Genomic DNA, 22557 nt, shown 5'->3' with positions numbered 1-22557 from the left:
TTAATGAGTGTTATTAACACCCATTAACCAATCAATGTGGGTGCCCTTATTAATAAGAAAAAAGTAAGGGTCCATGGTACGCGTGTACAATCGAAAACCTACTCCACTTTTCTTTTATATCCAATTACAGAATTCCTATTATTGTCACTTCACCGGAAAAAGCTGATTAATTACATCCACCGGTGATGGCAGCGCTGGGGGACGGAGCAGTCGAGGCATCCGACGATGATGGAAAGGAGTGCACCTGCGGCTCTAACCACGACCAGAGCTGCTTATACTGCCGGAGGAAGCGATCGTCGGAGTCGAGCCTGCCGTCCTCATCGTCATCCTGCTCTTTGCTGAGCTTCGACTCTTATCCTGTTCGGGACTACGATAAGGTGTGGCGTGTGTTCACGGCTTCTGTCAAAGGCTTCTCGATCGGCGCCGGCATCAAAGGTGGCCTCGCTCTCTTCGCTCTTTTCTCTCGCATTCGCCGCCGCCGATCACTACCTTCCACCAGGTAGAATTTGTTAATCTTGCTCATGTATACTCCAGTCGTCAATCAAAACTTCTTCATTGTTGTTTGTATTTTTCCAGGAAAGTAGAAATGTCATCAGGTGGTGCAGATGTGGTGTTGGCTTTGAAAGAAACTTTGAGATATGGGTTGTTTCTTGGTACATTTGCTGGAACATTTGTGTCCGTGGATGAAATTATTACCTCTTTAGGTGGTCACCGAAGGCATGATTTCTTAACCTCCAAATTTGTCTTTCATATTTGGTTCATTTCTTCCTTTTTTACAGATTGATTATTCTATCTAGCAGCATTGTCATTTTTGTCTATGCGATCTGTATTGTTAGCATAAACTCGTGCATTGATCCGTTGAATCAACATTTTAATATTAGGACTGCAAAATGGAGGGCTTTGCTGGCAGGGGCAATTGCAGGGCCATCGATGCTACTTACAGGGTTGAACACACAGCACCCGAGCTTGGCAATTTACATTCTCATGCGTGCCACTGTGTTGGCTTCGCGATGTGGGATAAAAAGCAAGAGATTTGGGCATATATGTAAGCCTCTTACGTGGTCATATGGAGATATTCTCCTCATGTGTCTCTCGACTTCCCAGATTCTGTAAGGCTCTGTTTCACTGCCAAAAAAATTATCTTTTAGTTTAGTTTTCGATGTCATGAATTTTCCAATGTTTTTTATTTTTATGTTAGCAACTTTTCCATTTCTCTATTGCTGTGGAAATGTATGCATGGATTATATCGATCAATGACAGAATTATCTTGGTGGTAAGTTTTAGGAAGTCCACACATGTAAGAGGCCAAACTTTAGGCACTTAGGCTAGAGTTTGAACGTGATCAAGTTATTTCTTCCTTGTTCATTAGCTTGTTGATTGAGGATCACGTTAAACTCAGTAGCTGAGTTTAGGCTGCTGCAGTTAAGAAAAGTGTCTCTTATGTTTCTGGATTGTACTTAACGAGATTATGGCTAAATGTACCAAGTTTTGCAGCTGTGCTCGGCCTATATATATTTTACTGCGTAAATGAACATTAAGATTCTACTTTTAGCAAAATTATGATTCTTCCTTGACAGATTCGTTATCGGTTCGTTTAATGACATTTAAAAGGCATGACAATTTTTGAAACTGCTAGTCAAGGCTAATCTTTTGCTTACATTCTGATGACATGTTTCTAAACTTTTACAGATAATCCAATTTTTTTTTTAAAAAAATAGACATGGATGTAACCTGTAAGTTGAAACAAGTGTGTTGGAAGGGTCAACTTTGGACTGCAAATTTGTAATTATTATAATTTGAATACCAATTATTATTCCATCATAATAATGTTCACTCTTACCCTCAAAATATGTATTAGTCGTAGTTATTCGCCAATTATTGGAAAACCCGACTACATGATATGGTTTAAAGTCTTAGGGGGTGGTGTATTGATTCTAGATTTTTAATGACTTTTATGAAGTTTAAAAGTACAATGATATTGAATGTAGACTACACAATTGTAGAGTTTTAAAAGTCATGTGGTATTCAAACTTGACTTTTAAAAATTCTACAAAAGTCTAGAGGTATTCAAAACGTCAATAAAATTTTAATGAGTCCATGAAATTCTATAATGTACAAGAATAAAGTCTAATGTACAATTATAAATTGTCAAAATTTGTCTTTGATTAACCTAAAAATTTGGATGGATATTTAATTGAAAAATATCTCAAATTCACGTACTCACTTTTAATTCTATTAAAAATAATCTCTATATAAACACTGGTTAATTAATTATTTTCTCCTCCATAATTTTTCCTTGTTCTTTGGACTTTTCAAAAACATATCTTTTTTCTTTTGTTAATTACAATTAGGGGTGTATATCGGTCGGTTCGGTTTTCGGTTTTAGAAATATATAATCCAATATCCGAACCATTTTTCTTCGGTTCGGTTTTCTACCAAAACGATTCTGTTATTTCGGTCAGTTAATTCGATTTTAGTATAAATATTTAAATTAATAATATAAATATATTTTAAAATATAATATCTTAACTTTCTACATGTTTCTTAGTAAAATATTTAAATATAAGGTCTAAATTAATTAAACAAACAACAATCAACTAAAAATTGTTCAAAATGGTTCTTCATTCACTAAATATCATATCAAAATATATAATATAAATAAAAATATAAAAAAATTATTAATTTAATGTAATTTTGGTTTGTTCGGTTTTGTCATATATAATCCGAAACCGAACCAAATAAACTTTGGTTTTAACATTTATATCCGAATTACAAAATTCGGTTTTTGGTTCGGTTCGGTGTTCGGTTTTTTTCGGTTTGGATTTTCGGGTTTTTCGGTTTTATCCGAAATTTGAACACCCCTAATTACAATAGTTTAAAATCAAAATTATTGACTCCATTCTTTTTATTTTCGACTTTTGATCACCAAACCTCACGAGATTTAAAATCATATTTATTAATTTTTTGATAAAATTTTATTACACTACATAACAAAAATATTATAATATTTTATTGGCATCTAAATTTAAAGCTGTAATAATTATTTTTAATAAGTAAAATATTGTTTTTATTAAATAAAATTTGATATTTTAGTTATTTTATATAATTTTAGTTAATCTGCGGGTTAATTTTGATCATAACTCAAAATCCATGCATATGATAGTGAATAAAATGTTTTATTCACTTGAATATATATATATATATATATATATATATATATATATATATATATATATATAAAGGGAGAGAGGTTAATAGTAACTATTTTTGGGTTTTTTAATATTCCAACAAGCCCCTTCATTTTTTTTGTCTGTTTTTTCTAAATTTTGATTTACTTTTTTAAAAAACTTTAATACGAGTTTTTTGGTTGTCAGTGAAAGGACATGTGAATCTGTTACACTGTACCATATTCCATAAATCCTTCAACTCTATATAATTGTTCTTCTTTATTGAAAAAAGTCGTTTATCTTCTATATTTTATGAACATGCATCGCATGTGTCACTGTTTCTAGTATATATAACATGTCTTTGGTTGATTTGATACAAACACTTTTAAAAATTCATGAACTCACATTCACACAAGTAAGTGAAAATTATTTATATTGATGGATAGTTACTAATTTTTTAAAAGTATCAACTACTTAACTGAAGATGTTGAATTGATTTGAATAATTGAAGTTTAATTGCAATAAAATTTAGTAATGACTTATTTATCATCTTTCGTAAATCAAATCGGAAAGTAGGTAAAATTTATTTATATTGATTTATAAGTTTTTTAACAATAAATAGAAGTTTTCATGCTCAAATGTTAGTTCAAAGAAATAAATAAAAAAATCACAACCATAGATCACAAAATTCATAGTTCATAGAATTCAATGAAAAAAATTTACAAATGTCTACAAAAGTCTTGCAAAATAAAGCCACGAGAACCTGTGAAAATCTTTAGAACTCCGTGAGATTTTACAAAAGCTAGTAGAAATATATAACTTCACAGAAGTCTGTCATTTCATAAAAGTCAACAAATCCATGAGATTTCTACAAAAGTCAGTAGATATCTTATGCTTGCATGAAAGTATGTAAATAATAATTTTTTCTAAGTGCATGCTTTATGGTGGATGGTTGGATATTTTTTTAGGTCAGCCTACATATTGAAGCAAGATAGTTTACCCTCATCATACAAGTCATTTCTCAATAAACATGGAGCGAAAGACCCTGCCATTCTGAACGGGGTGAGAGAGATTGCATATGGTTTACCTTTGACCAATTTGGATGCAGTAGAGAAATGTTACAAGTCTATGGGAGTTGACATTAAACTAGATCCAACAATGAAAGTGCCTTGCTCGGTACGTCAAGATTAATGTGATTTTTCTTTTTTATACAATTTCTCCATTTTTGTCTGGTCTTCTAATCTTGAGGCTGAGTTTCTTATTGCATGACATTGCTGTTAGAACAGTTCATTTTGATTTCACTGGCTTTCCCATGTCTAGTTGGACAAAGTCTTGTTTGTTTTAACAGATAAATATCTGGCAGATATTCAATATATATTTTTTCACATTAAACTGGATTTTTATTTCAAGCTCTTGATGTGAAGTACGAATGCTGCCACCAATATTACAAATAACAGTCCATCAGTGACGTGCTACTTTCTTTTTTTGTGATGTATCCCAAAATGTGTCTCTTCTCTGAGAACTGCTGGGTTACCACGTCTATCCTTTATTAACTTTTTCAAAATTTAAAATCTTGTGGACCATCTTATTATTCCTAACCTCCTATAATAGCTCATCATTCTAATTACCTTCTCAAGTTTTTGTCCGGAGCTCTATGGACACTTGCTACAGATAAAAAAATCCGCTCATGTCTATATTTAAAGTTTTTAACTGGCAATTAACCAATTCAGGGTGAATTGGAACCTCCACAAAATTGTTTTAGATTTGGGGAGGCGATACCGATTATTGATGATGACAAATTTATGAAAACCTCTACAGTAGATGCTATAATCGCTGGGAGATCAATTAACATGCTAAAATTCTTTTTGCATGATTTGATGCTGATTAGTCACTAGTCATGCATATTTTTTTATCTTTTATTTTATGCAGATAATACATGGGAATCAAGCATGTGTTACACATTTTTTTTCCTTTCTTCTTCAAGCCTATAAAAGAGCATTGCCGGTTTATCTTCCAGTATATTTAATTCCTGCATTGATTGTTCATCGCCAAGGTCTCCAAAAGCGGTAACTCATCTTTACTTTTGCGAGATTGAATCATTTTTTTATTGACTCGTTTTTAAACCTGTGTACTACCCAATTCTCTGTTCCTTAAACATTCCAATTCTCTGTTCCTTAAACATTCCATTGTTACTGATAGAAGTTCTTCTTGTTCATTTGTGAGAATCGATCCATAAGTACACTACCTAATTACTTGGACTCGCCTAGTTGAATTGCCGAATTAAGGAACCTCTAAAATGACTGTCAGGTTCTTAAAATCGGGAATATTTATAAAACCTGCAATTTGTCAAAATCTGAAACGTGTCGGTATAGCACATGCCCTGATTTGTTGATCTGTAATCCAACAAAATTATGCTCACACGGAATGTGCCATCTTCTTATGTCTCCTAAAATATTGACCCCCTCCACTCTACCTCTGGCTCCATTGATCATTACATTTTGCATGTTTGAATAAAATGTGAATTCTGTGGGCATACATTGAGAACAAGATAATGGAAAAGAATACCCAGAACTCTTCTGCATGGAAGAAAAGATACATGTGCTCAACAGATTCAAAGTGCTTTAGAACCGGCTTCTGCCCTAGGAACCATATGAGTTTAGTATTTTAAAGATTACACTGACGATGTATATCACATTTCCTGTATTGTAAATTTTCTATACCTTGTTACCAACCACAGTGCCTTATGTATTGAGATTAAGCCAATTGAATATGAAATGGAATCTGTGGTTATAAAATAATGCAGTATATGAGCAATAAATGATGGTTTGAATGCTGAATTTATTAGGGATATCCAGAGATATCACTTCATCTTGCCGGTTAATGCAGATAAAATCTTAGAGAAGTGAAGTTAACATGAATTTGTCGAGTCAGGTTTAAACCTATTGATGCTGTTTCAGTTTCAAACCAAGTATAAACAGCAGAATTGTGGCACCCTAGATTAATTTACTGACATTTCTGTTTGGATTCCTTTCTGAAAACTAAATTTTTTCCATGCAAGTATGGAGGCAAATATTTTCATTAAAGGTGAATAATTGCTGAGCTATAAAACATGAAGTCTATAGGTCAAAAGAGAAGTGTCTATATAATTTTACAAGTTGGTTATATTATCGACTTATGGTAGCTGTTTCGGATAATCATCAGTTATCTTTCCTCCTTCCATACCCTCTCACTGTTTCAAGTATCAGGGTCTGTATTTTCCTTTCTAGGGAACTTCATTTGTGTATGCTTTTATAATTTAAATCTCTACTTATTTTAAATCATATTCTCTGGTTCTTCTGATCGACAATAATAACATTTATAAGTTACAATCCGCTTTCTTTGTTTTTGAATTTTTGAAATATGAACTAGGCCTTGGCAGGTTTTAAGCAAGGATCTTCTCCCATTTATTTACTGAAATTTGTACTCGTGACCCGTTTATTCACTCAAGTTTGTACTCGTGGACATGTTGAATGTCTCCCAGGCCGTACACAATTTTATGGAAAGGTCTTTTTGGTACTGCAAGGTCAAGCTTGTTTCTCTCCATGTATTGTTCATCTGCCTGGTAAGTTCTGAGTTTAAATATAATAATTACAGAAATGAGTGCCTTAAACCTTTCTTGTACCATTGGTGAGATCAACACTTATTTTGATGTTCTCAACTAAGATCTATGCTGGTAAAATTCAACATAGCTCTTGTTTGTATATAATTCTACTATCATCCAAGCAGCTCAAAAATTTGGACAGTTGTCTAAACCTTTCTGTTGAATGGGGGGAAAACATTAAAATTCGAATTAACAACGGAGCAACAAGTGGAGAGGTAATAACCTTACTCTCATAGTACTCTCATATAAACAAATAGATTTTATTGAAAAGTAATTAAGTCCTTTTTACTGCTCGGAATTTTCGAGACCATTTGTTGAAAGCCATAGAGCAGAGTCATGTTAGGAAAGTATTTGTGATGCCTAAATTCAAATCTAACCTCCACTTGTGTCCATCACGGTTGAGTTCTTGCTACCCAAAGGGTAATATTACCCTCAAGGTACATCCAATGACCACCATTGACCCCAAAAATTCCTCATATGGGATCAAGCATGAATCCCATGTGGTTGGGCCAAGGATGACTATTAGATCTGCAGTGGGGTAATACTCCCAACATAGCATATCATTGACCGTCTGTCATTGTTAAATTTTACCAAACTTTTCTCAGGTCATCCCCCATTTGGCGTCATTTTTATGATTGTCATCATACTGTTATGTTTTACTCGTTATGTTAAGGTTTTTTTGCTTCTTACAGGATATGGACATGCTTCCTGTTCAGGATTTTTAAGAAGTGCAATGTTCCCATGTTGGCGATTGGAGCGGTAAAAAGAATATCTTATTACTTTTTTCAAATTAAAAAATTATGCATGTTCGAGAGAGTATAGTAGGTTCTGATTGGGCATTCTAATATGTCCTGAAAAAGTTAAATTAAATTAATCACCGAAAGATTTTATTAAAAATCATAACCAATAAGAAACTTCTAGATGGTGCACACTTTTGTTACTTGAAATTTATTTATTTTTAGTTGTTTTTTTTATAGTGATCGAGATATTTGAAGCATTGTTTATAAGTACTGCTTAATTTCTTCTTAATTATGTTTTAGTGAAAAATATTGTGAATCTTAATTTCATCAAATTAAAGATGTGGTAATCCAGTTTGAAACTGTTTAAAAACCAATTTGATTTCAATGAGTTTGAAAGAGACAGATGGATAGAATAGTCTGAGACGGCGCTTGGATGCAAGAATTTCATTTGATGAATGGAACTGATGATTCATATTTTTATTGAATATGATTCCATGAATAGTGCTACTGTTTTAAGGTTGATTTGAAATTAGGAAAAAATTGCTAATGGTTTCTGAGTGGAGAGCCGAAACAAACACCCAACTTATGCATTTTGTTAAATGTACCATGGAACAGTTTCCGGCTGGTCTAGCTCTAGCAATTGAGAAGAAGAGCAGAAGGATAGAGATATCTCTATACTGCCTTGCACGAGCAATCGAGAGCTTCTTCACTTGCATGTCTGACGTAGGGTACTTTACCCCCTTGAAAAATTTCAAGAGAGCTGATGTTTTGATCTTTAGCATATCTACTGCAATAATCATGCACTGTTATGCCATGGAGAGGGATGTCTTCCGATCCAAGTACCTCAATGTTCTAGATTGGGTGTTCGGGATTCCTCTTCCGCCATATGAGACAACTCCACGGAAGATAAGGCGATGCGCCACCACGGAACTTTAAGTTTCAAACTTCAAAGGAAGTATGTTATGTTGCACCATAGATAAATTGATTCTTCTGCTCAAGAATGGGTTTAAAGGCTTGTTTCACAGCAAATATGGATGTATTTAATTTGATTGTCTTTCATGTACCTTGTCCTTGTGTTCAGTCGACTAGCCAATTTTTTGAGGAAATTAGTTGATGAAGTGGTATTAGTTTGTACTAAATTTGAAGTTTCGTGTAGAATATTAAAATATTGTTCTTTTAATTTTTTTCCCTCTCGAGATGTAAGCTAACAACTGAGAGATTCTCATAAACTAAATATGAGTTGAGCATAAAATACAAGTGGGATTTAATAATGTAATGTTACCTCATAGATCTATGAATGATGATGCTACATTTATTAGTTTCTTCAACTTCTCGAATAGCTATCGCGACAACTGAAATAGTCTAACATATATATATATATATATAAATATATAATTTCTAATTATGAATTTTCTATTATACATTTGTTCATTTAAGTTATCAAATTAAATCAATAGTTTTTTTAATAGGTTTTTCTGTAATTCATTATCCATTTTAAATCATTTTGTACATACTGTATATTGAATCCATCAATTTACTCATGATTTTTTTGTTTGCTATTAAAATTGTTTACTAAAATGAGTTGATTTTTTCATGTTTGCTAATGAATATTTAATGTTTCTATCTTATCTTTTATTTTACATATAAATAAATCATTTTTATAACAAGTTGATTTTTAATATAAACTAAGAAGCATCATAACATACATTATATAAATATTTATATATGTTAAAGATTATTTGTAAGAATATTTCGTGATTGCGGTTTTACAATAATTTCCTCAAATTATTTTTTTAATGAATTATTCTTTAATTGTGGTTTTGCTACTTGTACCTCTCATTGCGCGGGGTAGAAAACCTGGTGCAATATATGGATATAAACCTCTGTCTAGTTTACTCAATTGTTTTCTTTCTAAAGTTTAAGACATTCACATAATCTAATTAATATTTGGTAATTAATATACATTAATTATTATTTGTTTGTATTTGTATTTTTATGTGCATATATAATTTTTTTCCTGGAACTATTTTTTTCTTATATATAGATTTTTCATATTTGCGGGTGTTTTTCTACTTATTATTATTCATTAACATGGTTGGAAATATTATATGTATAGATAAATTTAAATCATAATGTGTTATTAGTAATACACATTAATGTCCACCAATTTTATTTCACAATAACTATAATATTTTTCTTTAATGATTGCTTTAAGTTTTAATATATAACTAATAAAATTTTGTGAGCTCTTCAACTATATTTTTCAGTTTTTTCATACTATATATATATATATATTGTTTCCAACCTATTAATTAATTTCTCATATTTTCATACGCAATAATAAAAGTTCTTTATTCTCTATACTCTCTTTAGTTCCTCATCTCATCAGTTCTCAAAGCATACTACATAATCATGTAAGTGTTTATGAATTATTAATTAGATTATATTTGGAATCCTCCCTTCGATTATTTCATGCCAAATAAAGTCAATTATTTGGAAAAAAAATTAAAAAAAAAATTAAAAGCTGCGAATGATCATATTTTGTTTTCTGAAAATCAGCTCAAAAATCCAAACATCAATTCAATCTTTAAAATTTGGTTTGTTATATCAAACCTAAGAAGACTACAGAATTCCTTAAAAGCTTTTGAAAAACAAAGCTCCATACTCGCTGCGTAATTGGTATCAGTGCCATTAATTCAAAAAATTCTTCTAAGTTAAAAATATCATATTCTCTTGTTCAAAAGAAAGAATGTAGCTCTACCAAGGAGAAATCAGCCAGGTATCCATAAAGCCTGTAAAGCCTAAAGGGTAAGATTGGAATAAATCTTTGACATTATCTACTTGAATTCCTGATAGACAAGATAATAATATCATTTACTAAGAAGAAATCTTTTATTAGTGGTTATATTAAAAATAAAGAATTAATTATTTCTGAAAATTTTTGAGAAAAATATTCAAGACTGAAAATTATCAGCATCTCCTAATATGAAGATGCATAGATTTGATAGTTTTAATTAAGATCTGATTATATTATAAAAACAATATAAGCTCTAAAATGAGTATATGATTTATTTAGTTTGTTAGCACAAAATCTTGTTAATATTCATAAGATATCTTACAAATTTATGCATTTAGGAATAGTTCAAGTAGGCTTAAAGCCTCTTACAATATTAGTGTTGGGTGCAATAATTGTTCCTGCTTTGTAGAGCGGTCGAACCGTGGTGCTTGTGCTGATGTGTGGTTTAAAAGATTTGAGTTGTACCATTACCACCAGCTACAGCTTTTGGTAAAGCGGCAAGCGCTCGGTCCTACAATTGGTATCAGAGCTAAGGTCACGGGTTCGATTCCTATTGATTGCAAGGAGTGCAATTATTGGGAGGGAGATTGTTGGGTGCAATAATTGTCCATGCTTGGTAGGGCGATCAAACCGTAGTGCTTGTGCTGTTGTGCAGTTTAAAAGATTTGAGTTGCACCATTGCCACCAGCTATATCTTTTGGTAAAGCGGTAAGCACTCGGTCCTACAATTAGAATTAAATAATTCAGCCTTAATTATCGTCAAAGATCAAAGGTATAATAAATTTGAATATTCCTAATTAAGAATAATAGAGTCCCCCTTGTGTGAAAGACATATACATTTTAGTTGGTCTCCCAATTTTTCTATTTCAGTTTCTGGTCCAAACATCATAAAAACACTCACTCTAAACATAAGGACCGAGGGTTTTGATTGATAGATGGAACAGAAAATGTTGTCTATTATATAAAATTTGTTATAGAGTCATGAATTCTACCATTTCTAATTTCGGGATTGATTTTAATCAAATTATTTATAAGAGAGGAGAAACTACTCTATTTATAACTGATGTTAATAAAAGTAATATTATGATTTCCAAAACAATTCATTAGAATCAAGTTGCTCTTCCAGAAATCTGGAAACTCCTTCTATTAAAGAAGAAAATAGAAATTAGAAAGTATTTTCCATTATGTGGATGGTGATGTTGAAATAAAATTCTCATCTCAAAGACTTCTACGTCTTGACCTGAAGAAAGTAGAGATTCTACTTTTTCTATAAATTATTTTGAAAAAATAAGTATATCTGGGATTCAAAAAACCAACAAACAAAATTTTCAATCAGAATACAAGGTTGATCTTCCTGAAACTAGTAATTGCAGATTTCAAAGAAGTTATTCTGTTAATAATAGAACTTCTAATTCCCATACATTTTCTGATATGGGTTATAATGTTATGGTCATTAATAATGACACTCTTATTCAAAAAAGTTTTAAAAACTAAAAATCAAAATAAGAAAAATGGATTCTAAATTATTTAAAACAAAAACAACAATCTTTATATTCTTTAAGATATACAGAATGGGTAGAAAAAACTAAGTCAAATTTAGATTTTTTCAAATGGATGGAAAAATTATATTTCCTAGAAAGAAATAAAAAAAATTACAAAATTTTGCAGAAAAATATATTATAAATATTTTTTTAATCAACAGGTAAATATATGTTCATGAAGCAAGAGAAGAATCTTTTGAATTTCATTCTCCTTTTACTACTTTACAAGTTTAAAAAAGAAATAAAGAATTTATGATGCTCCAATAAAATCAGAATTAGGAAATGGGAATTTTGACCATATTATACAAAATAATTTTACCAATCTTACTTTACATTCTTTAAGAAATCAAACAACAAGGATAAAAGAAATTATATCAAAATCCAATCAAGAACCTTTTGGAGGAGAAAGTTAAAAAACATTAAGGATAAAACTACCTCCTAATTCTAAAAAAAAAATTCTTTGAAACTCTAAAAAAGATGAGGATTTTATGAAAGGTCTGATATCTAAAAATGAACAATTTGAAAGTTTTCAAGTTCTTCTAATGAAGAAATTCAAATTAATAAAATGCATAAAATTTCAATTGTAAAATTTTTTTATAAAAAGGAAACATCAATTGATCTTCTAATTGAAGAAAAGATATAATACGTCAATTTATTTGAGAAGCCTTTAATGAATGAAATATAGATGGAAAATCTGAATATCAGATAAAAACTGTTACTAAAAAATGTTAATATATTCTTCTGCAGCTAAAATAAATTGTAATAAAAATACGCAAATTGCCCAAGCCATTATTACTGGTTTTACTGGCCAATATCTAAATTGGTGGGATTTTTATCTTTCAAAAGAAACAAATAATAAAATTCTTAATTCTGTCATAATTGATCTTACTGGAAGAGAGGAACATGATGCTATAAATACACTATATCATCTAATTTTATTGGAGCTAATGAGCTTCAATTAGATAGATCTCAAGAACAATTGACGAATTTAAGATGTTCAACATTATCTGAATTCAGATGGTATAATATGTTTTTATGACAAATTTTTTAACCAGAAATGGTTGCAATGCAAACTTCTGGAAAGAAAAATTTATTTCAAGACTTCATGTTCTTTTTGTTGAAAGAATTAAATATAGATTAAAATCTAAAACTCCAACAAATTCTATAGATTGGAATTCACTTACTTATGGTGATTTATCTACATAAATAACTGCAGAAAGAATAACCCTCTGTAATGATATCTAGTTAAAAAGACAACTTGATATGCAAAAGGAAGAAAGTCGAAATATTATAGATGATTTTTGTGAACAGATAAGTTTTTAACAAATACAATATCCTAAAAGGGATAAGAAAAGAAAAAGATTTATTACTAAAAGAAAAAATTATTATTCTAGAAATAAAAATAAATCTAAAAAATATTTCAAGAAAATGTCTAAAAAGACTATAAAAAATAATCAAAATAAAGTTTTAGTATGCTGAAAATATGGGAAAATTGGACATAAGGCTAATAAGTAGGGGTGTCAAAATGCGACACGATCTGTCAACCCGACACGACCAAACACGAAAAAAATAAGGTTCGGGTTGGGGTTTTTCGGGTTCGGGTTGGGTGGATTCGGGTTAGTGCCATGTTAGGCATTGCCTGAAAAGTGTTTAATTGTCTGGCTTGGCTAAGAGGTAAACCCCAATTAGCGGCTGGGATAATCTTTTTTATTATCAATTTCGAAAATGCATAATCGCGATTGCGATCCATATGTTGAATTTCAACTGATCCAGTTTCTACTAAAATTGTTTCAAAATAGTCTCTGGTTTTTCTACCAAATATGGGTTGTAAATCTTTAATCAAATAGCTTTGAGCTATATGAATAGGTGATAGACCTTTAAGGTCTTTATCAACATGACAGCAATGAAGACATCCTGATATTAAATAGGGATATTTTAAATCTTCTTTTGAACCCTTTAAAGCAAATATTGCATTATGATAGTAATGAATTTCATAAGCAGTATCATCATCTGCAAATTCTTTAATTGGATCAAATTTTTCTTCTTCTGTGGAAGCCATATTAGGCTGAGGAACAGCATTCCCTCTTTTAAAGGGTGGTTTATTCATCGGCTTTTTTCCGGTTGCTGGTCTCTTTAGAACCGTCTTCCAAGGTTGATCCCTGCAAGAATTCTCTGGTTAGAAAATCTGGTAAAGAATTAGATTTTCCAGAGATATGTTCAATATCAAAATCAAAACATGCTAATATAGCTTGCCATCTAGCAAATATTTGTTTAGATGCTATTACTTTAACATCTTTTAAAAGAATATCTTTAGCAGATTTGCAATCAACCCTTAATAAAAATTTCTTATTTAAAAGATCACTTTCAAATTTTGTAATACATTTAACAATTGAAAGAATTTCTTTCTTTATTGTAGAATAGTTCTTTTGAGTATTATTCCAAGTTCCAGAAGTATATCTTACAAGAATTTCTTTAGATGTATTATCTAATTTTTGTTTAAGTATTCCTCCATATCCAATATCAGAGGCGTCTGTTTCAACTATTTTGAATGCTTCAGGATTAGCAATAGATAAACAAGAGAGTTCTTTAACTCTTTCTTTTATTTTCTGTATTGCTAAAGTATGACTATCAGTCCATGGTTGAGGATTTTTCTTCAACCTTTGAAATAATAATTTACAATCTTGAGCGAGATCTTTATAAAAATCTCCTATATAATTAAGACTTCCAAGAAATCTTTGTAATTGATTTACATCAGTGATTTTATCAGGAAATTTATCAACAAAAACAATTGCTCTTTCAATGGGAATTACTATTCCATTTTCAATATAATGTCCTAAGAATTTTATCTTAGTTTAACAAATTTTACTTTTTTCTGATTTACTGCCAATCCAGCTTTTTTAGTAACTTGAATAAATATATTTAGATGTTTAAAATGCTGATCAATATTATCAGAATATATAAGAACATCATCTATATAAACGATAATATAATCTATATATGAATTATAAATTTCATTCATTATATTTTGGAATTCCATTGGAGCATTTTTTAATCCAAATGGCATTACATTCCATTCATAATGGCCAAATGGTACAGTAAAAGCTGTTTTATATTTATCTTCCTCTTTTAGAAGAATTTGGTAGAATCCTGATTTTAAATCAAAAGAAGAGAATATTTTCCCCTTAAATAATCTATTTAATAAATCTCTTTTATTTGGTAATGGATGTTTTATCCATTTTAATGCTTTATTAAGCGTTTTATAATTGATAACAAGTCTTGGAGCTCCTCTCTCAATTTCTGCTGCATTTTCTACATAAAATGCTGGACAACTCCAAGGACTATTACTTGGTCTTATCAATTCCTTTTTAAGAAGACTATCAATTTCTTCTTTGCAATAATTTAAAAGTCTAGGTCCCATAGCTATAGGCCTAGCTTTAGTAGGAATTTTATCCTCAATAAAATCATCCGTATAAGGCAGACTAACTTGATGTTTCTTCCTATTCCAAAAGGCATTAGGAACATCAGCACAAATTTCTTTAGATATATTTTCCAAAATAATTTTTATTTTTTCTTGAATTTTCTCAGAATTTATTTTCTCTTTAATATTTTTAAAAAGAACTTCATCTTTTAATGAAGTAACAAAATTTTCTTTATTATGTACTATTTTTTGTAAAATATTTATTGATTTTGAAACAGGTATAGTGGTAAATGGGAAAAATAAATTATTTCTTTTAATATTGGTATATAAACCCTTTTCATTAATTTTATTAATAGGAAACAGCATTTGAAAAAATGGGGTTCCTAGAATCACAGGAGTAGAGATATTTTTAATGAGAATAAAAGTAGTATTTAAACAAACTCCAGAATTACATATTGCTACATCAGACAATTTGTAATTAACTATAAGAGGTTGCTTATTAGCAGCTGTTATAAATTGAGTAGTCTTTTTATAATATTTAGAAGGAACAATTCCTTCACTGATGCAATTTACATCAGCTCCTGTATCTAAAAGTGCTTCAATAGTAATTTTAAATTTTTTATTAATAATTAATGTTACTTTTGAGTACCATTTTTGAGAAATGATTTGATCAATTTTATTAACCCATACCATTTGATTTATTTCATTATCATCTTTGGGTAAAATATTTTCTTCTTCTTCTTCATCGGAAGTAGAATCTTTTTCCCAAATATGATCATTAATACTAAGAGTATTTACTCTTTCTTTTAAATATTTTATTTCAGATTTTATCTGATCTATCTCTCCTTTTAATTCAGAGATAGTGGGCTCTCTTTCTTTTTGTTTTGCCTTTTCTAATATTTTATTATAAGAATATAATTCATGCTTTTGTACAGTATTTTGTACAAGTTTAGTAGGCTTGTGATTTGCCATATTTAAATAATGTTCTATAGCTTTTCTTTTTTCTATAGGGTCTTTTATTTGATCTATAAGATCTAAAATAAAAGTTTCTTCATTTGATATAACATTTATTTCTAAGCCCATAAAATTTATGAGACAAGTATCACAATCACAATCTGGATCACATATTTTATTTTCTGATATTTCTGAGTCATTATCTGAACTACTATTAGAATATTCAGAGAATTCATTATCAATAATATTGATATAAAAATCTTTTTGTTTTATATTTTCTTCTTTATTAAGAAGAATATTTATCAATGATTCTTTTAAATCATTGTTTATATTAAGATTAATAATCTTTTTCTTGACATAACACTTATTAGCCTTATGTCCAATTTTGCCACATTTCCAGCATACTGGAACTTTAGTAGAATCATTTTTTATAGGTTTTTTAAATCTTTTCTTAGAATATTTTTTAGATTTGTCTTTATCTTTTAGATAATGTTTCTTCCTTTTAAAAGAAAATCTTTTTCTTTTCTTATCTCTTTTAGGATATTGTATTGGTTGAAAGCCTATTTGCTCACAAAAGTCACCAATAATATTTCGGTTTTCTTCTTTTTGCATATCAAGCTGTCTTTTTAGCTTAATATCATTACAAAGAGTTATACCTTCTGCAGTTATTTCTGCAGATAAATCTCCATAAGTAAGAATACTCCAATCTATAGAATTTGTTGGAGATTTAGATTTTAATCTGTTTTTAACTCTTTCAGCAAAAAGAACTGGAAGTCCAGAAATAAATTTTTCTTTCCAGAAATTTGCATTGCAATCATTTCTGGTTAAGACTTTTGTCATAAACACATCTTTATACCATCTGAATTCAGATAGTGTTGGACATCTTAAATTCATTAATTGTTCTTGAGATCTATCTAATTGAAGTTCATTTGCTCCAATAAAATTAGATAGAATAGTATAAATAAGTGTATTAACCGCATCAAACTCTTCTCTTCCATTTAAATCAATTATAGAAGAGTTAAGAATTTTATTCTTTGCTTCTTTTGAAAGATAGAAATCCCACCAACCTTGAAGTTGGCCAGTAAAACCGGTAATAATTGCTTGAGCAATCTGCCTATCATTATTACCTTAATTTTTGCGGCAGAAGAGTATATTAACATTTGTTTAATAACAGTTTTAATCTGATATTCAGATTTCCCATCTATATTCCATTCAGTAATGACTTCGCCATTAAACTGAACATAATCTTTCTTTTCTTCAATTTGAAGATCTATAGGTGTTGCCTTTTTATAAAAAGGTTTTACAATTGATACTTTATGCATTTTATTAATCTGCATTTCATCTTCAGAAGAACTTGAAGAATTTTCAAGTTGTTCATCTTTGGTAATTACCGAAATAGAATCTTTTTCTTTAATATTAATTTTTTGTAATCGGTCTATTAGACCTTCCATAAAGTCTTCATCTTTTTTAGAGCTTAAAAGAAATTTTTCTTGCTTAAGATTAGGGGGAGGTTTTATCATCAAGGCTTTAGAACTTTCTCCTCTAGACATTTCTTGTTTAGGTTTAGAAAGAATTTCTTCTATTCTGGTGGTTTGATTTCTTAAAGAATGTAAAGTTAGATTAGTAAAATTATTTTGCTGAATTATATGGTCAAAATTACCATGTCCTATTTCAGATTTTATGGGAGTAGCATAAATTTCTTTGTTTCCCCTTTTAATTTGTAAAGTAGTAAAAGGGGGATGAATCTCACTAGATTCTTCTCCAGTTTCATGAACATATAATTTATATGTTGATTCAAGAGTATTTATAAAAGACTCATCAGTAAAATTAGGAAATATTTTATTTCTTGCTGGAAAATATAAATTTTCTAACCATTTGAAAAAATCTAAATTTAATTTAGTTTCTTCCACCCATTCTTTATATCTTAAACAATATAAATCTTGTTGTTTTGACTTTAAACAACTTAAAAACCATTTTTTCTTATTTAGATTTTTAATCTTTTCTAAACTTTGTTGAATAGGATTATTATGATTAATAACCATAACATTATAACCCATATCAGAAAAAGTAGGAGAATCTGATTTTCTATTATTAACAGAATAACTTCTTTGAAAACGAGAAGTACTAGATTCAGGAAGATCAACCTTATATTCTGGTTGTGATATATTATCTTTAGTCTTTTGAAGACCCGATATACTGATTTTTTCAAAATCAGATATAGAAGAAGTAGAATTTCTACTTTCTTCTGGGAGTTTAATTCGTAAATGTCTTTGGGATGAGAATTTTATTTCAACATCACCATCTACATATTGAACTATACTTTCTAGTTTTCTAGATTCTTCTTTGATAGTAGGAGCAATATTCTCCATTTTCCAGATTTCTGGTAAAGTAATCTGATTCCAATTTATTGTTTTAGGAATCATAACATTACTTTTATTAATATCAGTTATAAAGAGTGTAGTTTCACCTCTTTTTGAACTAATTTGATTAGTATTAATTCTGAAATTAGAAATTGTAGAATTCATAACTTTATAACAGATTCTATATAATAGAACAACATTTTCTGTACCATCTATCATATCAAAGCCTTCAGTTTTTATATTTAATGTGAGGGCTTTCATGATATTTGGATCAGAAAGAGAAATTGGAAAATTAGGAAAACAGCTAAAGTGTATTGGTCCTTCACATAATGAGGATTCTATTATTCCTAATAAGGAATCTTCGAATTTGTTATGCCTTTGATCTCTTACTAAAATTAAGGCAGAAGTATTTAATCCTAATCTGGTAAGTGGTTTTAAACCTACTTGAATCATACCCAGATGCATAAATCTATAAGATTTCATATGAATATTTATAAGATTTTGAGATAATAAACTAAAAGAGTCATAACCTCCTTTTAGAGGAATAGATTCTTCTATAGTTTTTATAATGTAATCAGATTTAAAATTAAATCCTTTAGATCTATATATCTTCGTATTAGAAGATACTGGTAATTTCCAGTTTTGAATATTTTTCTCGAAATTTTCAGAAATAATTAATTCTTTATTTTTAGTATTACTACTTGAAGATTTATTCTTGTTAAAAGATCGTATTATTTTATCCATTCGAAAATTTAGTAGATACGGTCAAGGATTTATTCCTACCTTACCCTTTGGCTTTACAGGATTTATGGTACCCGACTTGTAGAGCTACTATCTTCTTTAATAAGATAAAAGAATATGATATATTACAAGAATAAAATTTTATTGAAGATTTCTTCAAGAACGTGGCTCTGATACCACTTACACAGAGATTACACGAGATTTAATCTCAAATAAACCACAAGTAAAGATTTAATCTTTAATCTTCAAATCTTCAACTTTAAGCAGCAAGCTGTGAGCTCTGCTTCTCAAATGCCTTTAAGGTAATCTTGGATCTTTCCAAATGTGGATAAACAAACCACTGTTTATAAACAGGATTTATCTCTGGATCTTTTAAACGATTATCAAGATCTTTAATTTGATTATTGATTAATTTAATTTTCTTTTTTAAGATTTCAAATAATTTGCAGACGGCATAATATAATCAAATGGAGGATCATAAATATAATCGTATGACATAAACTTACATTGATGAAATGATGAAACTTGAAACTTGAAACTGAAAACTCAAGAACTGGAGAAAACTTCGAAACTTTTATTCAGAGAAGGTAGTAGAGAATTTTGGTGTGTCGATCACAAAGGGAGTCGACTCCTTAAATAGAACAATACAACTACTATCTACAGTACTCTTACGAATAAAAACTTGCCACATATTACAAACTTTAATAATGCACAAACTTTAATAATACACAACAATAATGCATGACTTTTATTCTAGACACAGTTCCCAAAGCTCATCTCGTGCCTTCCAGCTCACACATCCATTATTTTATGCATTCAATAATGCAAATATGTCGTCCCCATCATATGGGTCCTGAGCATCTTGTAGATCATCTTGATCGGTCATCTGTGTGTCGTCTTCTATTTTTTCCTTCCTTTTGAGGAGGTTGATTCTTGAGTGGGTAAATTCGATTTTTCACCAAAAACTTCTGTAAACATAGAAGTAATGGTGTCCTTGTCCAGATGTTGAAAAAGTTCTTTTAACAAAGTGGTTTGTGTTGGAGTGTCATGATTCAAATTCTTCATAGTTTCTCTAGCAACTCCAAGAGCTATTACTCCCTGTCGATCATAAACTTTGCCTTCTGCAAAGAAGTCTTCTTTTCCCCACCATTTTATAAGAATTTTCCTAATTAATATAGTAGGGGCAAACTTAATATCAAATTTTTCTTTAGCCAGGTCTTGCAGTCCATATTCCCATAGAATAATCCAAGGAACATTATAATTAATGGCAAATTGAATCATGGCTGTTAAACCATCAAACTGGGTATTGGCATTTTGGAATTTGACCAATATGTTCTTAACATTTCTGGGAAGGATTGAGGGCATTGCCCCCCATGAAAAGAAAAAAGTTTTGAACCATGTGGGTATGAATTGATGAATATCGTCTAATTGGAATTTGATCCACCAAGAGTGTTTTCTTTGAGAATTCTCATATAATACAATGGTATTCCAAGCCATGATATAATCATGATAATTAAACATATTAGGCATTGCCTGAAAAATGTTTAATTGTCTGGCTTGGCTAAGAGGTAAACCCCAATTAGCGGCTGGGATAATCTTTTTTATTATCAGTTTCGAAAATGCATAATCGCGATTGCGATCCATATGTTGAATTTCAACTGATCCAGTTTCTACTAAAATTGTTTCAAAATAGTCTCTGGTTTTTCTACCCAATATGGGTTGTAAATCTTTAATCAAATAGCTTTGAGCTATATGAATAGGTGATAGACCTTTAAGGTCTTTATCAACAGGACAGCAATGAAGACATCCTGATATTAAATAGGGATATTTTAAATCTTCTTTTGAACCCTTTAAAGCAAATATTGCATTATGATAGTAATGAATTTCATAAACAGTATCATCATCTGCAAATTCTTTAATTGGATCAAATTTTTCTTCTTCTGTGGAAGCCATATTAGGCTGAGGAACAGCATTCCCTCTTTTAAAGGGTGGTTTATTCATCGGCTTTTTTCCGGTTGCTGGTCTCTTTAGAACCGTCTTCCAAGGTTGATCCCTGCAAGAATTCTCTGGTTAGAAAATCTGGTAAAGAATTAGATTTTCCAGAGATATGTTCAATATCAAAATCAACACATGCTAATATAGCTTGCCATCTAGCAAATATTTGTTTAGATGCTATTACTTTAACATCTTTTAAAAGAATATCTTTAGCAGATTTGCATTCAACACTTAATAAAAATTTCTTATTTAAAAGATCACTTTCAAATTTTGTAATACATTTAACAATTGAAAGAATTTCTTTCTTTATTGTAGAATAATTCTTTTGAGTATTATTCTAAGTTCCAGAAGTATATCTTACAAGAATTTCTTTAGATGTATTATCTAATTTTTGTTTAAGTATTCCTCCATATCCAATATCAAAGGCGTCTGTTTCAACTATTTTGAATGCTTCAGGATTAGCAATAGATAAACAAGGGAGTTTTTTAACTCTTTCTTTTATTTTCTGTATTGCTAAAGTATGACTATCAGTCCATGGTTGAGGATTTTTCTTCAACATTTGAAATAATAATTTACAATCTTGAGCGAGATCTTTATAAAAATCTCCTATATAATTAAGACTTCCAAGAAATCTTTGTAATTGATTTACATCAGTGATTTTATCAGGAAATTTATCAGCAAAAACAATTGCTCTTTCAATGGGAATTATTATTCCATTTTCAATATAATTGATTTTTTTTTGAATTTTTTTTAAAAAAATTAATAAAATTCGGGTTAGGCGGGTTAGATGGGTTGATTCGGGTTATACGAGTTCGTGTTCGGGTTGGGGGTTTTCGGGTTGCTTCGGGTTCGGGTTGAAAAAAAAATAAAAAAAATTTCGCGGGTTGACCCGAAACCCGACCCAACCCAACCCACCCGATTGATACCCCTACTAATAAGTGTTATGTCAAGTAAAAGATTAATAATCTTAATATAGACACTAATTTAAAAGAATCTTTAATAAATATTCTTCTTAATAAAGAAGAAAACTTAAAGCAAAGAGATTTGTATATAAATATTATTGATGATGAATCATCCAAGATTCTAAAAATGAATCCAATAGTGAATTTGAAATATCAGATAAAATTTGTGATTCAAATTGTGATTGTGATGCATGTCTCATAAATTTTGTGGGATTAGAAGTAAAGATTTTATCAAATGAAGA

General features: G+C 29.9%; 1 protein-coding gene across 1 annotated transcript; it reads left to right on the top strand.

Moving 5' to 3' along the window:
- The first annotated feature begins 119 nt into the window (after positions 1-119).
- On the top strand, positions 120-8727 carry LOC140827544 (uncharacterized). Its single transcript, XM_073190236.1, has 8 exons — positions 120-499; positions 577-717; positions 882-1109; positions 4136-4343; positions 5097-5233; positions 6688-6768; positions 7500-7566; positions 8163-8727. The coding sequence occupies exons 1-8, from the start codon at positions 186-188 to the stop codon at positions 8481-8483; spliced, it is 1497 nt and encodes a 498-aa protein (XP_073046337.1). The 5' UTR covers positions 120-185; the 3' UTR covers positions 8484-8727.
- Positions 8728-22557: the final 13830 nt, after the last annotated feature.

Source organism: Primulina eburnea, chromosome 3 (assembly GCF_022965805.1).
Source record: "Primulina eburnea isolate SZY01 chromosome 3, ASM2296580v1, whole genome shotgun sequence".
In the NCBI taxonomy this organism is placed as follows: Eukaryota; Viridiplantae; Streptophyta; class Magnoliopsida; order Lamiales; family Gesneriaceae; genus Primulina; species Primulina eburnea.
The sequence above is the reverse complement of the archived record's forward strand: the minus strand, read 5'-3'. Positions and strand labels throughout refer to the sequence as shown.

What these genes read in the sequence shown, in the direction of transcription:
- LOC140827544 (XM_073190236.1), top strand. Translation starts at nt 186, where the DNA reads ATGGCAGCGCTGGGGGACGGAGCAGTCGAGGCATCCGACGATGATGGA. An exon ending in TCTTTAGGTGGTCACCGAAG is followed by an intron (nt 718 to 881) that starts GCATGATTTCTT and finishes TTTTAATATTAG; the next exon opens with GACTGCAAAATGGAGGGCTT. An exon ending in CCATGTTGGCGATTGGAGCG is followed by an intron (nt 7,567 to 8,162) that starts GTAAAAAGAATA and finishes ACCATGGAACAG; the next exon opens with TTTCCGGCTGGTCTAGCTCT.